General features: G+C 37.5%; 1 protein-coding gene across 6 annotated transcripts in view; it reads right to left on the bottom strand.

The window, feature by feature from the left end:
• Nucleotides 1–5,223: 5,223 nt before the first annotated feature.
• The window catches only part of agrn (agrin), a 257,582-nt gene continuing 248,795 nt past the window's right edge, over nucleotides 5,224–14,010 (bottom strand). For all 6 annotated transcript variants that reach the window (XM_042004268.1, XM_042004269.1, XM_042004270.1 and 3 more), the window contains 3 exons: nucleotides 12,586–12,810; nucleotides 11,038–11,141; nucleotides 5,224–8,152 (listed from right to left, as the gene is read on the bottom strand). In XM_042004268.1, coding sequence (XP_041860202.1) covers nucleotides 7,992–8,152; nucleotides 11,038–11,141; nucleotides 12,586–12,810 — 490 coding nt within the window. In that variant the 3' untranslated portion in view covers nucleotides 5,224–7,991. The remainder of the gene's footprint in view (nucleotides 8,153–11,037; nucleotides 11,142–12,585; nucleotides 12,811–14,010) is intronic.

Genomic DNA, 14,010 nt, shown 5'->3' with positions numbered 1-14,010 from the left:
AAAGTGACTCAGCTTTGTTAGTCTGAAATAAGGTCAGTCAAGCTGTGTTTAGGACCTTATGGATAGTTTTTCATTGGGGGGAGAATTAAAAATACCTGCAACCATAAAAAAGTGGTAATGAAGTGGTAATTGGCTCAGTGGGTCAGAGTTGATAAGAGTCACATTGGCTACCAGAAACAATTGTGATGTGTTGATTCAAGTGATTTATCAGGTTGTGTGTGTATGAAAGATAATGCTGATTAAATGAAATCAAGTAAAGTTTTATTTATAAAGCACTTTTCATACAAAAAGTACCAGAGTGCTCTACATAAAAATACACTACAACTAACAATTTTAAAGACACCCACCTGATTGTAATCTCTCTCACATTCACTCATCCAGTAAACATCTGACTTGATCCTGCTGTGATATGATGGCGCAGTTTGGAACAGGGTGCAAAAGTCTTGCTATGGATTTTTTTCCAATGCATGTATGTATGAATGGATTATTTTCACTGAACACTTCTAAATATGTAATATTGTCAAGCAGAGATGTGTTTTATGGGATCTGAGCAATGCTTAGAGAAAGAATCCACTTCTTGCTCCACCAGTAAGCTGAATAAAATCCCAAAGCACGATTCACGTTTTTTAAAACATTTTTATGTTTAACTTTTGTAAAACAGGTCATCTTTTACTTAAAGTAACATACAATATGATGGGGAAATATTTGTATTTTCCCCATTATGTAAGCCAGTTAGCCACCTCCCACAAATTAGTGCCTAACCTATACAGACACTAGGTTTTCCATTGCTTGTTTTACGCAAATGGCTAATCAGCCAATCACATGGCAGCAATTCAATGCAATTAGGCATGTAAGCATGGTCAAGATAACTTGCTGAGTTTCAGAATGGGGAAGACAGGGGATTAAGTGACTTTGAACGTGGCATGGTTAAAGTGCCAGATGGGCTGGTCTGAGTATTTCAGAAACTGCTAATCACCTGGAATTTTCACACACAACCATCAAAGATTTACAGAGAATGGGCTGAAAAAGAGAAATAAGTCTGGATGAAAATGCTAATTTTTAAAGTGAGAGGTCAGAGCAGAATTGACAGACTGGCTCCTTATATATAAAGGCAAAAGTAACTCAAACAACCCCTGGCTACAACTAAATTACTCAAAATATCCCCAGTGAATGCACAACATGTTAAAGCAGATGGACTACAGCAGCAGAGGACCACCGGGTCCTGTGAGCTAAGAACAGGTAAACAATTCTTATAGGCTCACCAAAATAGGAAATTAGAAAATGTGGACAAGCCTGGTTTGATGAGTTTCCATTTCACCTGCCACATTCAGATGGTATAGGATCAGAATAGGGCATTAACAACATGAAAGTATGGATCCAACCTGCCTTGTATACATACTCAAAAAATAAATAAATAAAAGTGAAAAAGAGCAGTACATATTAATCTCTGAGTCAGAGAGAGAGAGAAGCCACATTTCACTGGTCTGATGGCTCACATTACAAGATCAAATTAGAGCAATACAGTGAAAAGACAGTACCAGTCCAAGTTTGGTCAAACTTTCCCAGTGGATCTAATGGGATAAAAACTATTATTTTATTTATTTATTGAAAATTTATTTAAAAAGGACAGTGCTTCAGACTAGACATAGATATATTGTAATAACCCTTTTCTCTAACATTGGGTTGTATTATGTTACAATGATGTGTAGCTCTAATGGAAAAAGCAGTTTGACCATATTTATTTCTCCCTTCTCACTGTGCTTAATGTAGACTTTTGAACAAGTGAGTTAATCCTAATAAACTGTCCAAGAACAGAAGAAACAAGACCATTTAGAATTTTGTATGCCACACAGCAGTTTGTTTTTCAATCTGTTTTTCTCAACATAATCATTTATGTTTTGTCAGGACAAGATAATGGTGATGATGTCTGGTTTTATGTCAAGGACTTCAAGGGTTTGTTTAGACATAGAATAGATGGGAAAAAGAAAAGTGGTGCATGCATGAGACCACATTGTTAAAGAATATATAAAGTATATAGAGTGTATAATGAAAAAATCTTCGAATGCATGAACTAGCAGCCTGATTGGACATGCAGTTGCATGTGTATTTTGAATCAGGAAGACTGAACTTCACTTGCTGACTTTTTTGGTTTGAGCCCTGAATGATACTACGTTACGAATCAGCACTTCAAGATGATTGAACTCAGACACCACCTGCAGTTTTTCACCATCAACAAATATGTCAGGCACTCTGACGATCTTTATTGAATTTGTTAAAAATACTCTTTTAGACACATTTAGTTGTTAACATATTTGTTTTAGCCATGTCCTGCATTACATATGTTAATTCAGCTGCAACCTGTTGCCATGGACAAAAGTCAGACTGTAAAGCATACATCTGGGTGTTAACTTCAGGACAGATTGTTGGAAGATCAGTTATATAAAGTGTATAGAAAGGTGGGCCCAATATGGATCCTTGCGGAACACCTGTAGCCATGCTGAATGGTTATGATTGATAATTTTTTACCCTTACAAACTGTGACCTATTTGATGAAGTTTCCCTTATCTGATTAACATTATTAGTTGAAAAATTAAAGGCTGAGAGTTTACGCAGAAGAATTTTTTGACTGATGGCATCAAATGCCCTTTTTTATATTTAAAAAAAGTAGTTCTGACAATACCACCTTGGTCCAAAAAATGTTCAACTGAGTCTGCCAAAAAACACTTGGCAGACTCAGTTGAGTAGTTTGAATGGAAACAAAGCTGAAACTGATGCAGTGGGCGAAAAGTATTTTAAAACGTAATCATCTGTTTTTCTGTCAATTTCTCAACCACCTTAGAAAGTACAGGCAGGACACGTACGGGTCTGTAATTAACAGCAGAAAAAAAGTCACCATTCTTAAAAATTCGGGAGACAGCAGCCAGTTTCCAGACACCTGAAAATGTTTCCTCTGTAACTGATGTGTTTACAGTTTTTTTTAGGAGAGTTATTTGAGCATAACTGTGTTCATGCCAGCTATTGAGAATTTCAGAGGTGTTATAACCCTCATGACATCTGCTTCTGAGAAAGCCACAAAACCCAGTGTTGGTTGAATGGAATTTCATTTCAGAAGCATCTTCCATATCATTAGAGTTAAAAGACTTTACAGTAGCTGCTGCTGAGTCAACAAAATGATCATTTAAAGCATCAAACAACAACCTCAGCTGGATTATTTGTCATTCTACCATTGACTTTAACTAGCTTCAGTGTTTCACTTTTTTTTCAGATGATTTTTGTGTTTCTATTTGCTTTATCCATTATTGTAAAAAAGAAATGAGTAAATAAACTACTTTGACTGGTAGTCTATGCTCATTCATTTATCAGAGTGGTAGATCACACAATACATACAAAAGATATAGATACTAATCAAGGGAGAGTCTGACCTAATTATCCATGATCCAGTCATCTTTGTCATCTCATGGTGTGTATTTGAGATTTAGTTCAACACTGACTGTTGCTGTCTTGCAAAACAATTTACAGTCTTAATACAAAAATGCTGCACATTGAAGTTATCATTAGGTTCACTTGGTGTCAGTTTTGAGTCTGTGTCTCCAAAAATCTCCCTTCAATCTGGTTTCTTTATGGACACCCCGCAGACTGATATCCTGTTGAGTCTACGAGTGATAAATAGAACACAAAGCCCAGTTTCCCCCAGGGAAATGGAAGAATGTCCCACCTACCACGAGCTGACTCCTGATTTTGAGTAATGATTTTTGACCTTTGACCCTTGTGACTTTTAAATCTGCTTGTACAGAGATTGAAAAAAAGAGTGCTATACAAAAAGCGATGCAAATGGACAGCTGGAGCATTGTTATATAGAAAAACTGCAACCCACAGTGGATATAAAAAAATTAAAAATAAAAAAAAACTGAGAGTGAGTTTACGAGTGAAGCTTTTAATAATCCAGTTTTTAGAAGATGTTTACCAATCATTTAATTTTTTTAAACAGAAGCAACTTTTCCATTTGTTTAACTAAGGCTGAAAAAATCTGATATAATTTTATTTTCACTTTCAAGTCTTTTGCATTATTCATAAATCCATTCTGACATTTGAGCAAACTCCATTTTTTAACATGTGCCTCAAACACTCATCTGAAAATAATCTGGCTGACTCAGAACTCTTTTATCATGCTGCTTAGTTGCTCAACACATGAATCAAAATGAATTTCCTGTTCCTGTGCATCCCATGTCCTCAAAAATACACATCTCATCTTCAACCAATTAGCCCCCCTGGGTGCCACCAAAGAAGTTTAGTTCTCTATAGCTGTTGTATTTTGCATTAATTTAACTCCTGGGAAACCCTTTAATCAAACTACTCACACTTATTAATGTGAAAATGATGTTTTCCCAGCAGGATCCCACACTGGGCAAAACAGTTTTATCCAAACCATTTCAATGACTTTTAATTAACACAAGATGCAATAGCCTTTTCTGTCATTGCTAAGGATTAAGTTAATATTATTAAATCTAAGGCTTAATAAAAATGCTCAGATAATAATTTAGATGTGCAGCATGAGGCCATTCTCTTGGATTTCAACCTTTTAATCAGCATTAGGCCACCAGTGATGGTTATAGGTGATCTAAATTATAAAACCATTGTAACATTAAATGTTGTTCATAGATGTGTTGATGAGTGTGCATGCTTAATTTGCTTTTGAAATGGCAAAATACTGTCTTAGACATTTAAATAAAAAAATGTTTAAGATGGACAGATTTAAATCATGACTTGCAGTTGTTTTAATGTTTGCAGATGTCAAGAAGCTAATAATGGAGACTGACCCTGAATTTTTAAATTACTCAGTCTTTACGATGAAACTGCTTTTTAACCATTGTAATATGAAAACTGGCCTGTAAGTGGAACAATCAGCATCAATTTGAGAATAAATCGCATGCTTGATATCTTGTTAGCATTAAGCTGACTGCCGGCAAAGGAAAAACATGAGTCTAATAATTAAACATCATTATCTGATTAAAAAGTTTTGACACCTCCAAGTATTCTTTAACAGATAGTTGCCATGGAAACAGCTCAGCTGTTCTCATGCAATCTAAACCCAAAATTTTGGCCACATGGATAAAGAGAAACATGGTTCATTTTGATCATATCAAGAAAGTGATGCAGGCAATTGTATATCAAAATGCTAAAAGAGACTTAAAATTAAAATAAAGATGACAGACAGAAACCAGGTTCCATTTGGTTGATGTTTTATTTCATGGTGGTAGGAACACAAGACAAAGGTCATAAAGTTAGTAATGTTCAGGTCATGCCACTCTTACTTGGTGCACTGCCTTTTGACGAGGTTTGCAGTCAAACAGTAGTTTACAGAGGTCAGACATGGAGGATAATCCACATGTAGACATAAATAAGGAACAGAAAACAAGATTCAAAAACAGTAAAAGGTTGATTTTTTTTTTTTTTTTTTTTTTTTGGTAAAAATCCAGATGGGACATTTGCAGAAGCCCTCTGGGGAATTTTTTTTTTCTTATGCATGGGGATTATTACTAATATAGTTATCATTATCAATATGTATTACTCATTTACATTATTGGGATGAGGCTAATACACTGGCTAAAGTAAGGAAATCGTTACATGGATGACGTCCGTCACCTGCTTACAGTCAAGGTAACAGGTTTTTAAGGCAATTCAGTTTTCACCCAAAACCATAGACTGTAGTTGTCTGTATTGTTCTTGTGTCCATCCAATTACACAGGATTCTCTCTTTTATTGAGCGTTACCACCTTGGTGGGTCAAATTTAAAGAACAGTGAGTGCTGAGATTTTATAGGATCTTGAAATGCCATAAAGGATTTCCTGGTCTGGTGTGGACATCCAGAGAATGAATACACACAAGCAGTTACAGCCTAAGGGTGATTCCCTCCCCCATGTACATAGGTATATCATTCTATGGGTGAACAGACAAGTCAGAGATGGCTCCAGTGTATATTACTAAAAACATAAACCTCCACAGATCACACATTTGCTAAATTTACATTTTAAAATTGCAGGGCTGTACAAAAACAAGTTGCTTGATGATTTAAGGAAGGAAACATAATTAAGAACTTAGAAAAAATACAAGACCATTTGATACTCAACCACAAACAGGCATGAAATTGTCTTAGAATATTGCCAAGGTTCGTATATCAAAACAAGTGTCTTTAAGTCAGTCATCCCAGCTTATTGCGTTTAGCAAAAATGACTCCACGTTGCAACAGTCCACTGAAAGTTACTGAATTCGCACTAGTAAAACAAACCCATGCGTTGCTATGTTAACTTGCAAGTACTGTAGGATTACGGATCTTTTTTTTTTTATCAGTTTTTGCGGCTGTTATGGCTTCAGAAGGTCACAAGAACATACCAGTCTCTCTCTCTCTCTCGCTCTCTTTTTTCATTCAACAGCCGAAAGAAAAAAATAAATGCTCCTCCAGGAAGGTTCCTAGATGAAAAACAAAAAAGAAATTAAGTCTCAAGCAGAGTTTCTGAAGGTTTTTTATGTCTTATGTCTTTGTGTTGACAACTGATTGTTGTTTGACAGGCCATTCCAGAAGAGAGGCAGCTCTCCTCATGATAAGATCTGGCTTAGCCTCCAGACAGAAAGTCTGTCCTTTTCTTCAGTCTTTGTTTTCAGCACCTCCTTAAGGTCAGATACGGTAACAACTCTTCCCTTATGCACCATTCAAGTTCCTGCAAAACTAACTGCTCCCAGGAAAAATACAAAAGACTAGAAAAAAGAAAGATACAGGAAATAAACAATCTTTAAAAATAATTCCCAATTTTGTACTTTCCGAAATCACATCAGTGAAAATAAGGAGGGAAATAAAGACAAATAGTGACAAATTTCAATTGAGATTTTTTTTCTTTTTTCTTTTTGGGAATAAAATGCAAATTAACAAAAAACCAGATTCAAACCAACACTGCAGAAGTGCATGCATTTATAGTGGTCAACATTAGTTCATCTGCTGATTGTAGAACAGAACGCACAATAGTACATGAGAAGCACAACTCTCGAAAGAGAACCCATCTTACATATTCACAGTCTCAGGTATTATTTATATACTCTATATTTATAACATTTATCCATATCTGTGATTAATTTCTCATGACTTATGACTAATGATATGGGAGTCATTGTGGAACACAGCGCTCTCTCCGTCACGTCGGGTTGCAGTGTTAGTGAGTCATATTTCAAAACTAAAGGCTCTGATGGGATCGACTGGAGAGGATTTTTTTTTCTTCTTCTTCTTTTTGGAGCTGTGAGATGGGGGTTGATCGAGTGGTTTGGACTGTGTACTTACTCACTGTAGCAGCTTGACAGATATTTCAGAAGTCCCATTAGGAAAATATAGTAGACTGAATACCAGAGTTCAGTTTTGAGTTTCTTCACTATTTACGACAGCTGGCTGCAGTGTGAAAGAGCTACACACTGCGGCTACAACACATACTGTGTTACAGCTCTCATAGGGGAATGTATGTCTATATATTCAAGAATGAATAGGCCATGCTTGGGGAATGTGGTGGTAGATATGGCACCAAGACAAGGCAGTAACCAGAGATCATCAGCAAAGTCCTCCATGTTCAAGTAATGACAAATAAAAACTAAACAGATTGATGTTTTTTAAAGTTAAAAAGAAAATTGATGTGAAGAAAATATCTTGTTTTCCACAGAGATGGAAAACCAGAAAGGGCCATAAAAAGAATTTTTTACTGTATATGGAGATGCAGATAAAAAAAAAACAAAAAAAAACAAAAAAAAACAAAAAAAAAAAAAAAAAGCAAAATATATAAAACAAAAATTAGAACAACATATTCATTCTCTTTCCATATAAAAAGCGATGAAAAGTATACAAAAATAGAAAATAATTACAGCAGGAGACATGGGCGCTATGGAGGGAGCGGGTGGCAGGGTTTCTGTTTGAAATTTTTTTCCCCCGTTTCTTGCAGTATTTCGTCTCTGACAGGTTATTTGGCGGCGGGACAGTGTAATATTTTGGGGCTGTTTAAGGCGTCTTCCACCAGGTGGAGCTCCACACCATCGACCACCACGTCCTTGATGCAGCCAACAAAGCCAGTGCTGTAGGCCTTGGGCAACCGACGAGCCGCCGCCAGCTCCTCCAGGCCACCTGGGACGCGACAAACACAGAAGGTAACATGATCGTGAACCAGCTACAGCACATAAAACACATTAAGGACCATCTGAGACATAAATCTGAGAAGAATATGAGGCTAGCTAGACTGTCGGCCCTCCAATCGGAGTAATTACTGTTCTGTTCTGCACCAAAAAACACCTGTTCTTGTATTTCCATTATTAAATCATTCATTCTTTCCAAGTTTGTTGCAAAATCTTTCATTTTGAAGTCCAGTCTAAAGGTTATTTTTTACCTCCTCCTCCGTGGAAAACATAGCTTTGCAATCAACTGCAGAGAAATACACTGCATGATTACCTGCTAGTATGTGTAAAAGACATGGAGTGATACTTTTCTTGAATTTCAGAACAAATTAAACCTGAAAATTCCCCAAAATATTTGCAGTGTTTTTGCAGCTTTTGATATGTCATGTGATGACACCTGCTGATGGGCCTGACAGGCTGACAGTTATCTTTTCAAATCACCACAATCAAAGAGAAACAAACACCTGCTGCAGAAAACTACGTTTAGACAGAAAAGATAGACATTTCTTTTCATTTGCTCAAAAAATGTGCCACAAATGAAAGGTAGTGATGGCACAAAATGATCATTATTTTGGATTTGTTTCCGCTGCTGGAGCTGAACTCTACAGATCACACCTGTCCAACCACATCTTCAAAATATGAGAGTTTCTTTATGTTGTGCTTCTTTCAGGTGCTGCAGTGGCTGCTTATTTTAGCCTGCTGTAGTACATTTATCTCCAATATAATATGTTGGAAACAAAATGTCAAAAGCAACATCTCATTATTAGAAAACTGACACTTTAAAACCTATAGCACTCTCTCTACATTGATCATGTCTTCACATTTTCAAACTTTCTTGTAATCTTTAAAACATTATCCTGACCAATACTTCTCCAGGTTTTCAGAAGGTAATTCAGAATGTTTCTTTATAGATTGATTGCTTTTTCCACTAATCTTCACAGAGTCCTTGTTCCTAATTATTTTTAGATGAATGCTGAGCCACTTAAAGCTGACCTGGAAATCATTCAAGCATTAAAAAGGCAGCTTGCTGCAGTGCTAGACCAGTGCTGTGTCTGTATGAAACAGACAACTTATTAAAATCAGCCACAACTTTAGGAAATTTGTTAAGAGCAACCTGTTACAAAAAAAAGGGAATTTGTCCCAGTTTCTTTTGTTGCATCTATGAAAAAATACCAAACACAATATGACAGACATAAGATAGTATTTTGCATAGAGATGCACAATATTGGTGTTGATTGATATCGGCTTCAAAATTAAATATCAGATATTGGCCATTCCACCAGTATAATTAACCAATAAAAAACAGCCGCTGAGAGAACATAATGCAAGTCTATTTTAAGTAGGATAGGATACACATATCTTACTAATTTTGTTTAAAAACAATTGTCTTGATTAAATTTGACTTGGTGTACATAATGCAAGTGGAAATATTTTTGTTATTTTGCACAGGGACATTATTTTTAGCTGCTTTATGTCTGAATTTGCCAAACAGCCAAACATGACAAAGAGCATGTCGAATAATACTGGGGCTGGTGTCGGTATATTAAACATATTTAATTGGACAAACTATATTTTTATTTTATATTGTATTTCCATTTATATTTGTACATGTTTTAATATTTTTGCACCTATTGTGATTTTTTCCCCAAATAAAATAAGAAGGTGAAAGGTTACTCAAACCTTTGGAAAGTACTGCATGTACATTACCTATAGTCGTATTTATAGCCTTATAATAACAGAATGCTTATTTAAAATGAAAATATGAACATATCATGAATTTGTACCTAAAAGCATTTGTTCTGGTGCTTTGCCTTTCCCATTTTATTTAACCTTCACTTCCTTTTGCCCTTTTTCCTCCAGTTCAACTCCTCTTTTAAGCCATCAGAACCATGTTTTATATCTTTCTTGCTAAATCAGCACTTCACATCAAATTCGGAAGGCTCTGAAATCTGCCTTTACCGCGTCAGAAGCAAAGCTTAGTTTTTGATGTTTTGCCTGAATGCCCTTGCAACCCCCCCTCCCCACCTTCCTCACCTCTCCTTCTCTTCTCTGTTTTGTTGGGCTGCTGCTTCATATCCCTGTCAAGCTCTTTACATCCCCTGTCCCTGTCCCCATTAATCGGATTGCACGCCTCCGAATCAGGAGTCGACAGGGCTAATTTCATGCGAGTTACAGATGAATTAATGATGAAGAGAGAAAAGGGGATTTAAGAAAGAAGAAGGGCTCACGATGGGAGGGTTGCATGAGGATTATATATTCTTGCTGCAGGGTTCGCTCAGCACCTGTTCCACTGCACTGCCTCCCCGTGTGTGGATGTATATGTGTACCTGAGTGCACCTCTACATGCAGCGAGTCTCTTAAATGTCACTCAGGCTGCTTCTCCTCTCAAACCTGCCTCTTTTCCACTGCACACTGTGCATTTCAAGGAACAGTCTGACTTTATTCTCTCATCTCGTCTTCAATGCTATTTCCTCAACTGGCCTGTGTGTGTTCTTTTTAAAAACGATTTCTCTGAGCCAAGTTTAGACTAAATTGAACTTGAGGTAGATAACAGGCAACTTTGAGTTAGTCAGTTAGCCTTTCATTTTTCACCTCAACACCTGAACAGGCTTCTTTTTTCTTTTTTTGCCTAAACTGCAATAATTTTTCCTTGCGTGAGACTTTCCTTATCCTCTGAAATGCCAATGAGTTACTCCTATTCAGCAACCATTTACTAGTAACTAGAATGAATACATACTATGGAGTTAAAAGCGTTCCCCCTAGCTTGATGAATGGTATTTTTAGGCACATTTTAATGTCTGCGTGATGGTCTTTTAAAATGCATGTGTGGGCACCTACCTAACCAGAGTGCTCCATCTGTGTCCAGCTGTGTGGCTGCCAAGGGCGATGACCCTGTTACCGCTGCTTCATTGCCAACCTGTAAAGAGCCGTCTCGAAGTGCTCTGGGGAGGAGAAAGCAAAGTCAGCCTGATGCATACTTGTTACAAAGAATAGCTGCAAATTGCAGCTTCCCTTAATCAGAAACATCAAGTCTCTATTGCTCCACTGACTGTGTGCAGAGCACTCACATTACTTAGTCAAGTTCTAAATGTGCTTGCATACCAACTAACAGAAAAACCCAAAAGAGCTTAAGTTATGTTAGTGGCTCTTTACAGCACATTATTACCATTGCAAGTTCTGAAGAAAGGATACATTTGGATCCATTAAAGGAGGCCTCCAATGGTGAAAGCAAGCTACAAACAGACATACCGCGTACCACATGCTGTGATTTCCACCATCATCTACATCCAGATTGTGCCGTCTTACAGAATTGCACGTGTCACCCCTGTAAGCCTGGGATGAGATTTGGCAAAATCCCTGTTTACAATGGGTGGAGGATCGATTATTCTAGCCTTAAATGATGAAACCTATCTAATTATCCCCCGTGCGTCCATTCATAGCGACGCTGAAAGCAAATGTTAAGTGGCGATAAAGCAGAGAACATACGGAAGGTGTTAAATGGGTCCTTTTCAATGTTCAGGCTGTTAATTTGTTTCTAATGAAGAGATTCATTAGTTTGACATCACAGTGCGGCTGAAAGTATGGCATGCTTTGTGTCTTTCTACTTCTAGGATAATTATCCATCTATTAGGTGGGTGCAAAACTGCATGAGTGTGTTTAATTTGTCGAATATACGGGTTATTCATTATGCATGTACACATGTAAATGCACGTGCTACAAATTTGCACTAAATTATTAAATGAACTGAATTAATTGCAGTTTTAGTTGAGAACATGGGAACAAAGAGTGTGTAGCACAGTATCAGCTGACATGGCGAGGGCATCATCTTGGAGTTTGTCTTGAAAACAGATGAATTACCCCACAACCAACCTGAATCCAGAGCAGGAATTATACAGTATAGAAGAAACTTGCTTTTTCTTTATTTCTAAACATTATTTAAGTGTGATGTCACTTTCTTTACTTTTAATAGTTTACTGGAAAATGGTGGCCCTACTTGTATATTTACTTGCATTGCATGTAAGGTTTGTGTAAAAAGAGATGCTATTTTTAATTTTTATTTATTTGCCTCCGGTCTACAATTTCTATAACATGTCAAACATGCTGGGATATTACAGCATGTTCTTTCTTTAAGAACATTCATTACCGTGTCTAAGCTGTGTCTATTTGCTGCATGTGTCAATCTAATGCGTGACCAGGCATGAAAATAACCTTAATCTGAAACCAATCAGAGCCATCTAAAAGCTAAGGATCACCATGTGGCAGAGGATTCATGCAAGACATCACAGTTTCAAGCAACACAGATACAGTATGGATTAAGTCTAATCCTGGTCTAACTGGAAAAGCTTTTATTGCTTATTCACTGCTAACTGTCATCTCCTGTCTTACCTGCTGGCCTTGATGCGTATCCATCTGTTAGTGTCGACACGAACCGAGGAGCGCAGCACCACGGGCTTGGAGCCCAGGTCGTACGTCATTTGGATGCGTCCATCCACAATGGCCAGGGCGATGTAGTCTGAGCGCTCCACACCCTTCCCGCTCCACAGCACCAGACCCTGGGTCGCCTCGGTCCGGATGCTAAGCTCGAATTTGTTCACCAACAGAGCCTTCTCACTATGAGGACAAAAAATCCACTAATTAGCTGTTGGGAAAATTCCTCAAAAAGGGGAGAGTCCTAATCCTTGGCATTGCTGACGCTACATAACGTCTGACACTGGCCATGACTCAACCATGACAGTTTTCTTGAAAGTTGTGTAGCTTGGGCTCATTCAAGCAGAGTTACATCTACAGACTGATTTTTAGTGAAAATCAAGATGCAGACCATGTTTTGGAGTAGCAGGGGGTTGTTTTGCGATTAGCTTTAGTACATCCCATCCTGAACTGCACTGTAGCTCAGTGCTTCCTGTGCTGCACTGGGCTTGTGTGTATGTGTGTGTGTCCTATAGGAAGTTGTTTGATCTCCCGTCTCTTGACTGCTAAAGCTGCAGGGGTGATTTGGATGCAGACACTATGAGACTTCCATCTATCCTAAAGCGGCACTGTATGCCACTGTCACCACTGTGCAAGAAAAGTCCACACAGCAATGTGCCTATACGTGTGTGCACATGCAAACACCGTCACACCATTCCTGCATACAAATGCAGGTTCTTTGTGAGTCCAGTGGAAGTACAGTTGACATCCAGAAAATCATAAATTTTCGTTCATCAGTTTCTGTTTGAACTTCTGCCAAATGGGACTAACTCCACCATCTTCAAAAGGGTATATAATCACAAAGGCAAAGAGGGGGTGAGAAAAGAACCTGTGATGTGGATGAAACAAAAAAAAACAAAAAACAACAGCAGTACAAAGTTGGAGACAAAGATAAGACAAGACAAACAACAAGACAAAGGAAATCAGCATAGCAAACAGAGAAGCATATGGTGGTGCAAACAAGACAGGAAAGAAGTGGATAAAAAAGTGATTATGGAACTTCTTCCTCAACCTGGAGGAAGGCTTATCTCATAAATAATGAGCAAGTTAAAAAAAAAAAAAGAAAAGCAAAATGATGTTATTTAACTTTAGAGGCATGGAACCTCTTAGAGCTCAAGCCAACGGTAATGTAGGTTCACCTCAGCAGAAATGGAGAAAAATCCAGAATTAAATTTGATTTCTTTCTTTAAAAACATGCTTAGCTTAGAATACTCAACCCTCTTGATCAGCTAAAACTGCTGAGGTAAACAATCACAAAAAAAGTATGATTTCAGAGCATCAGATTATTTTTTTTTACCCTTCTGCAGAGGGACAAAAAAAAGTTGCTCAGTGAACCCTCTCCTG

Source organism: Melanotaenia boesemani, chromosome 13, assembly GCF_017639745.1.
Source record: "Melanotaenia boesemani isolate fMelBoe1 chromosome 13, fMelBoe1.pri, whole genome shotgun sequence".
In the NCBI taxonomy this organism is placed as follows: domain Eukaryota; kingdom Metazoa; phylum Chordata; class Actinopteri; order Atheriniformes; family Melanotaeniidae; genus Melanotaenia; species Melanotaenia boesemani.
This window is presented reverse-complemented; position numbering and strand designations above follow the sequence as displayed.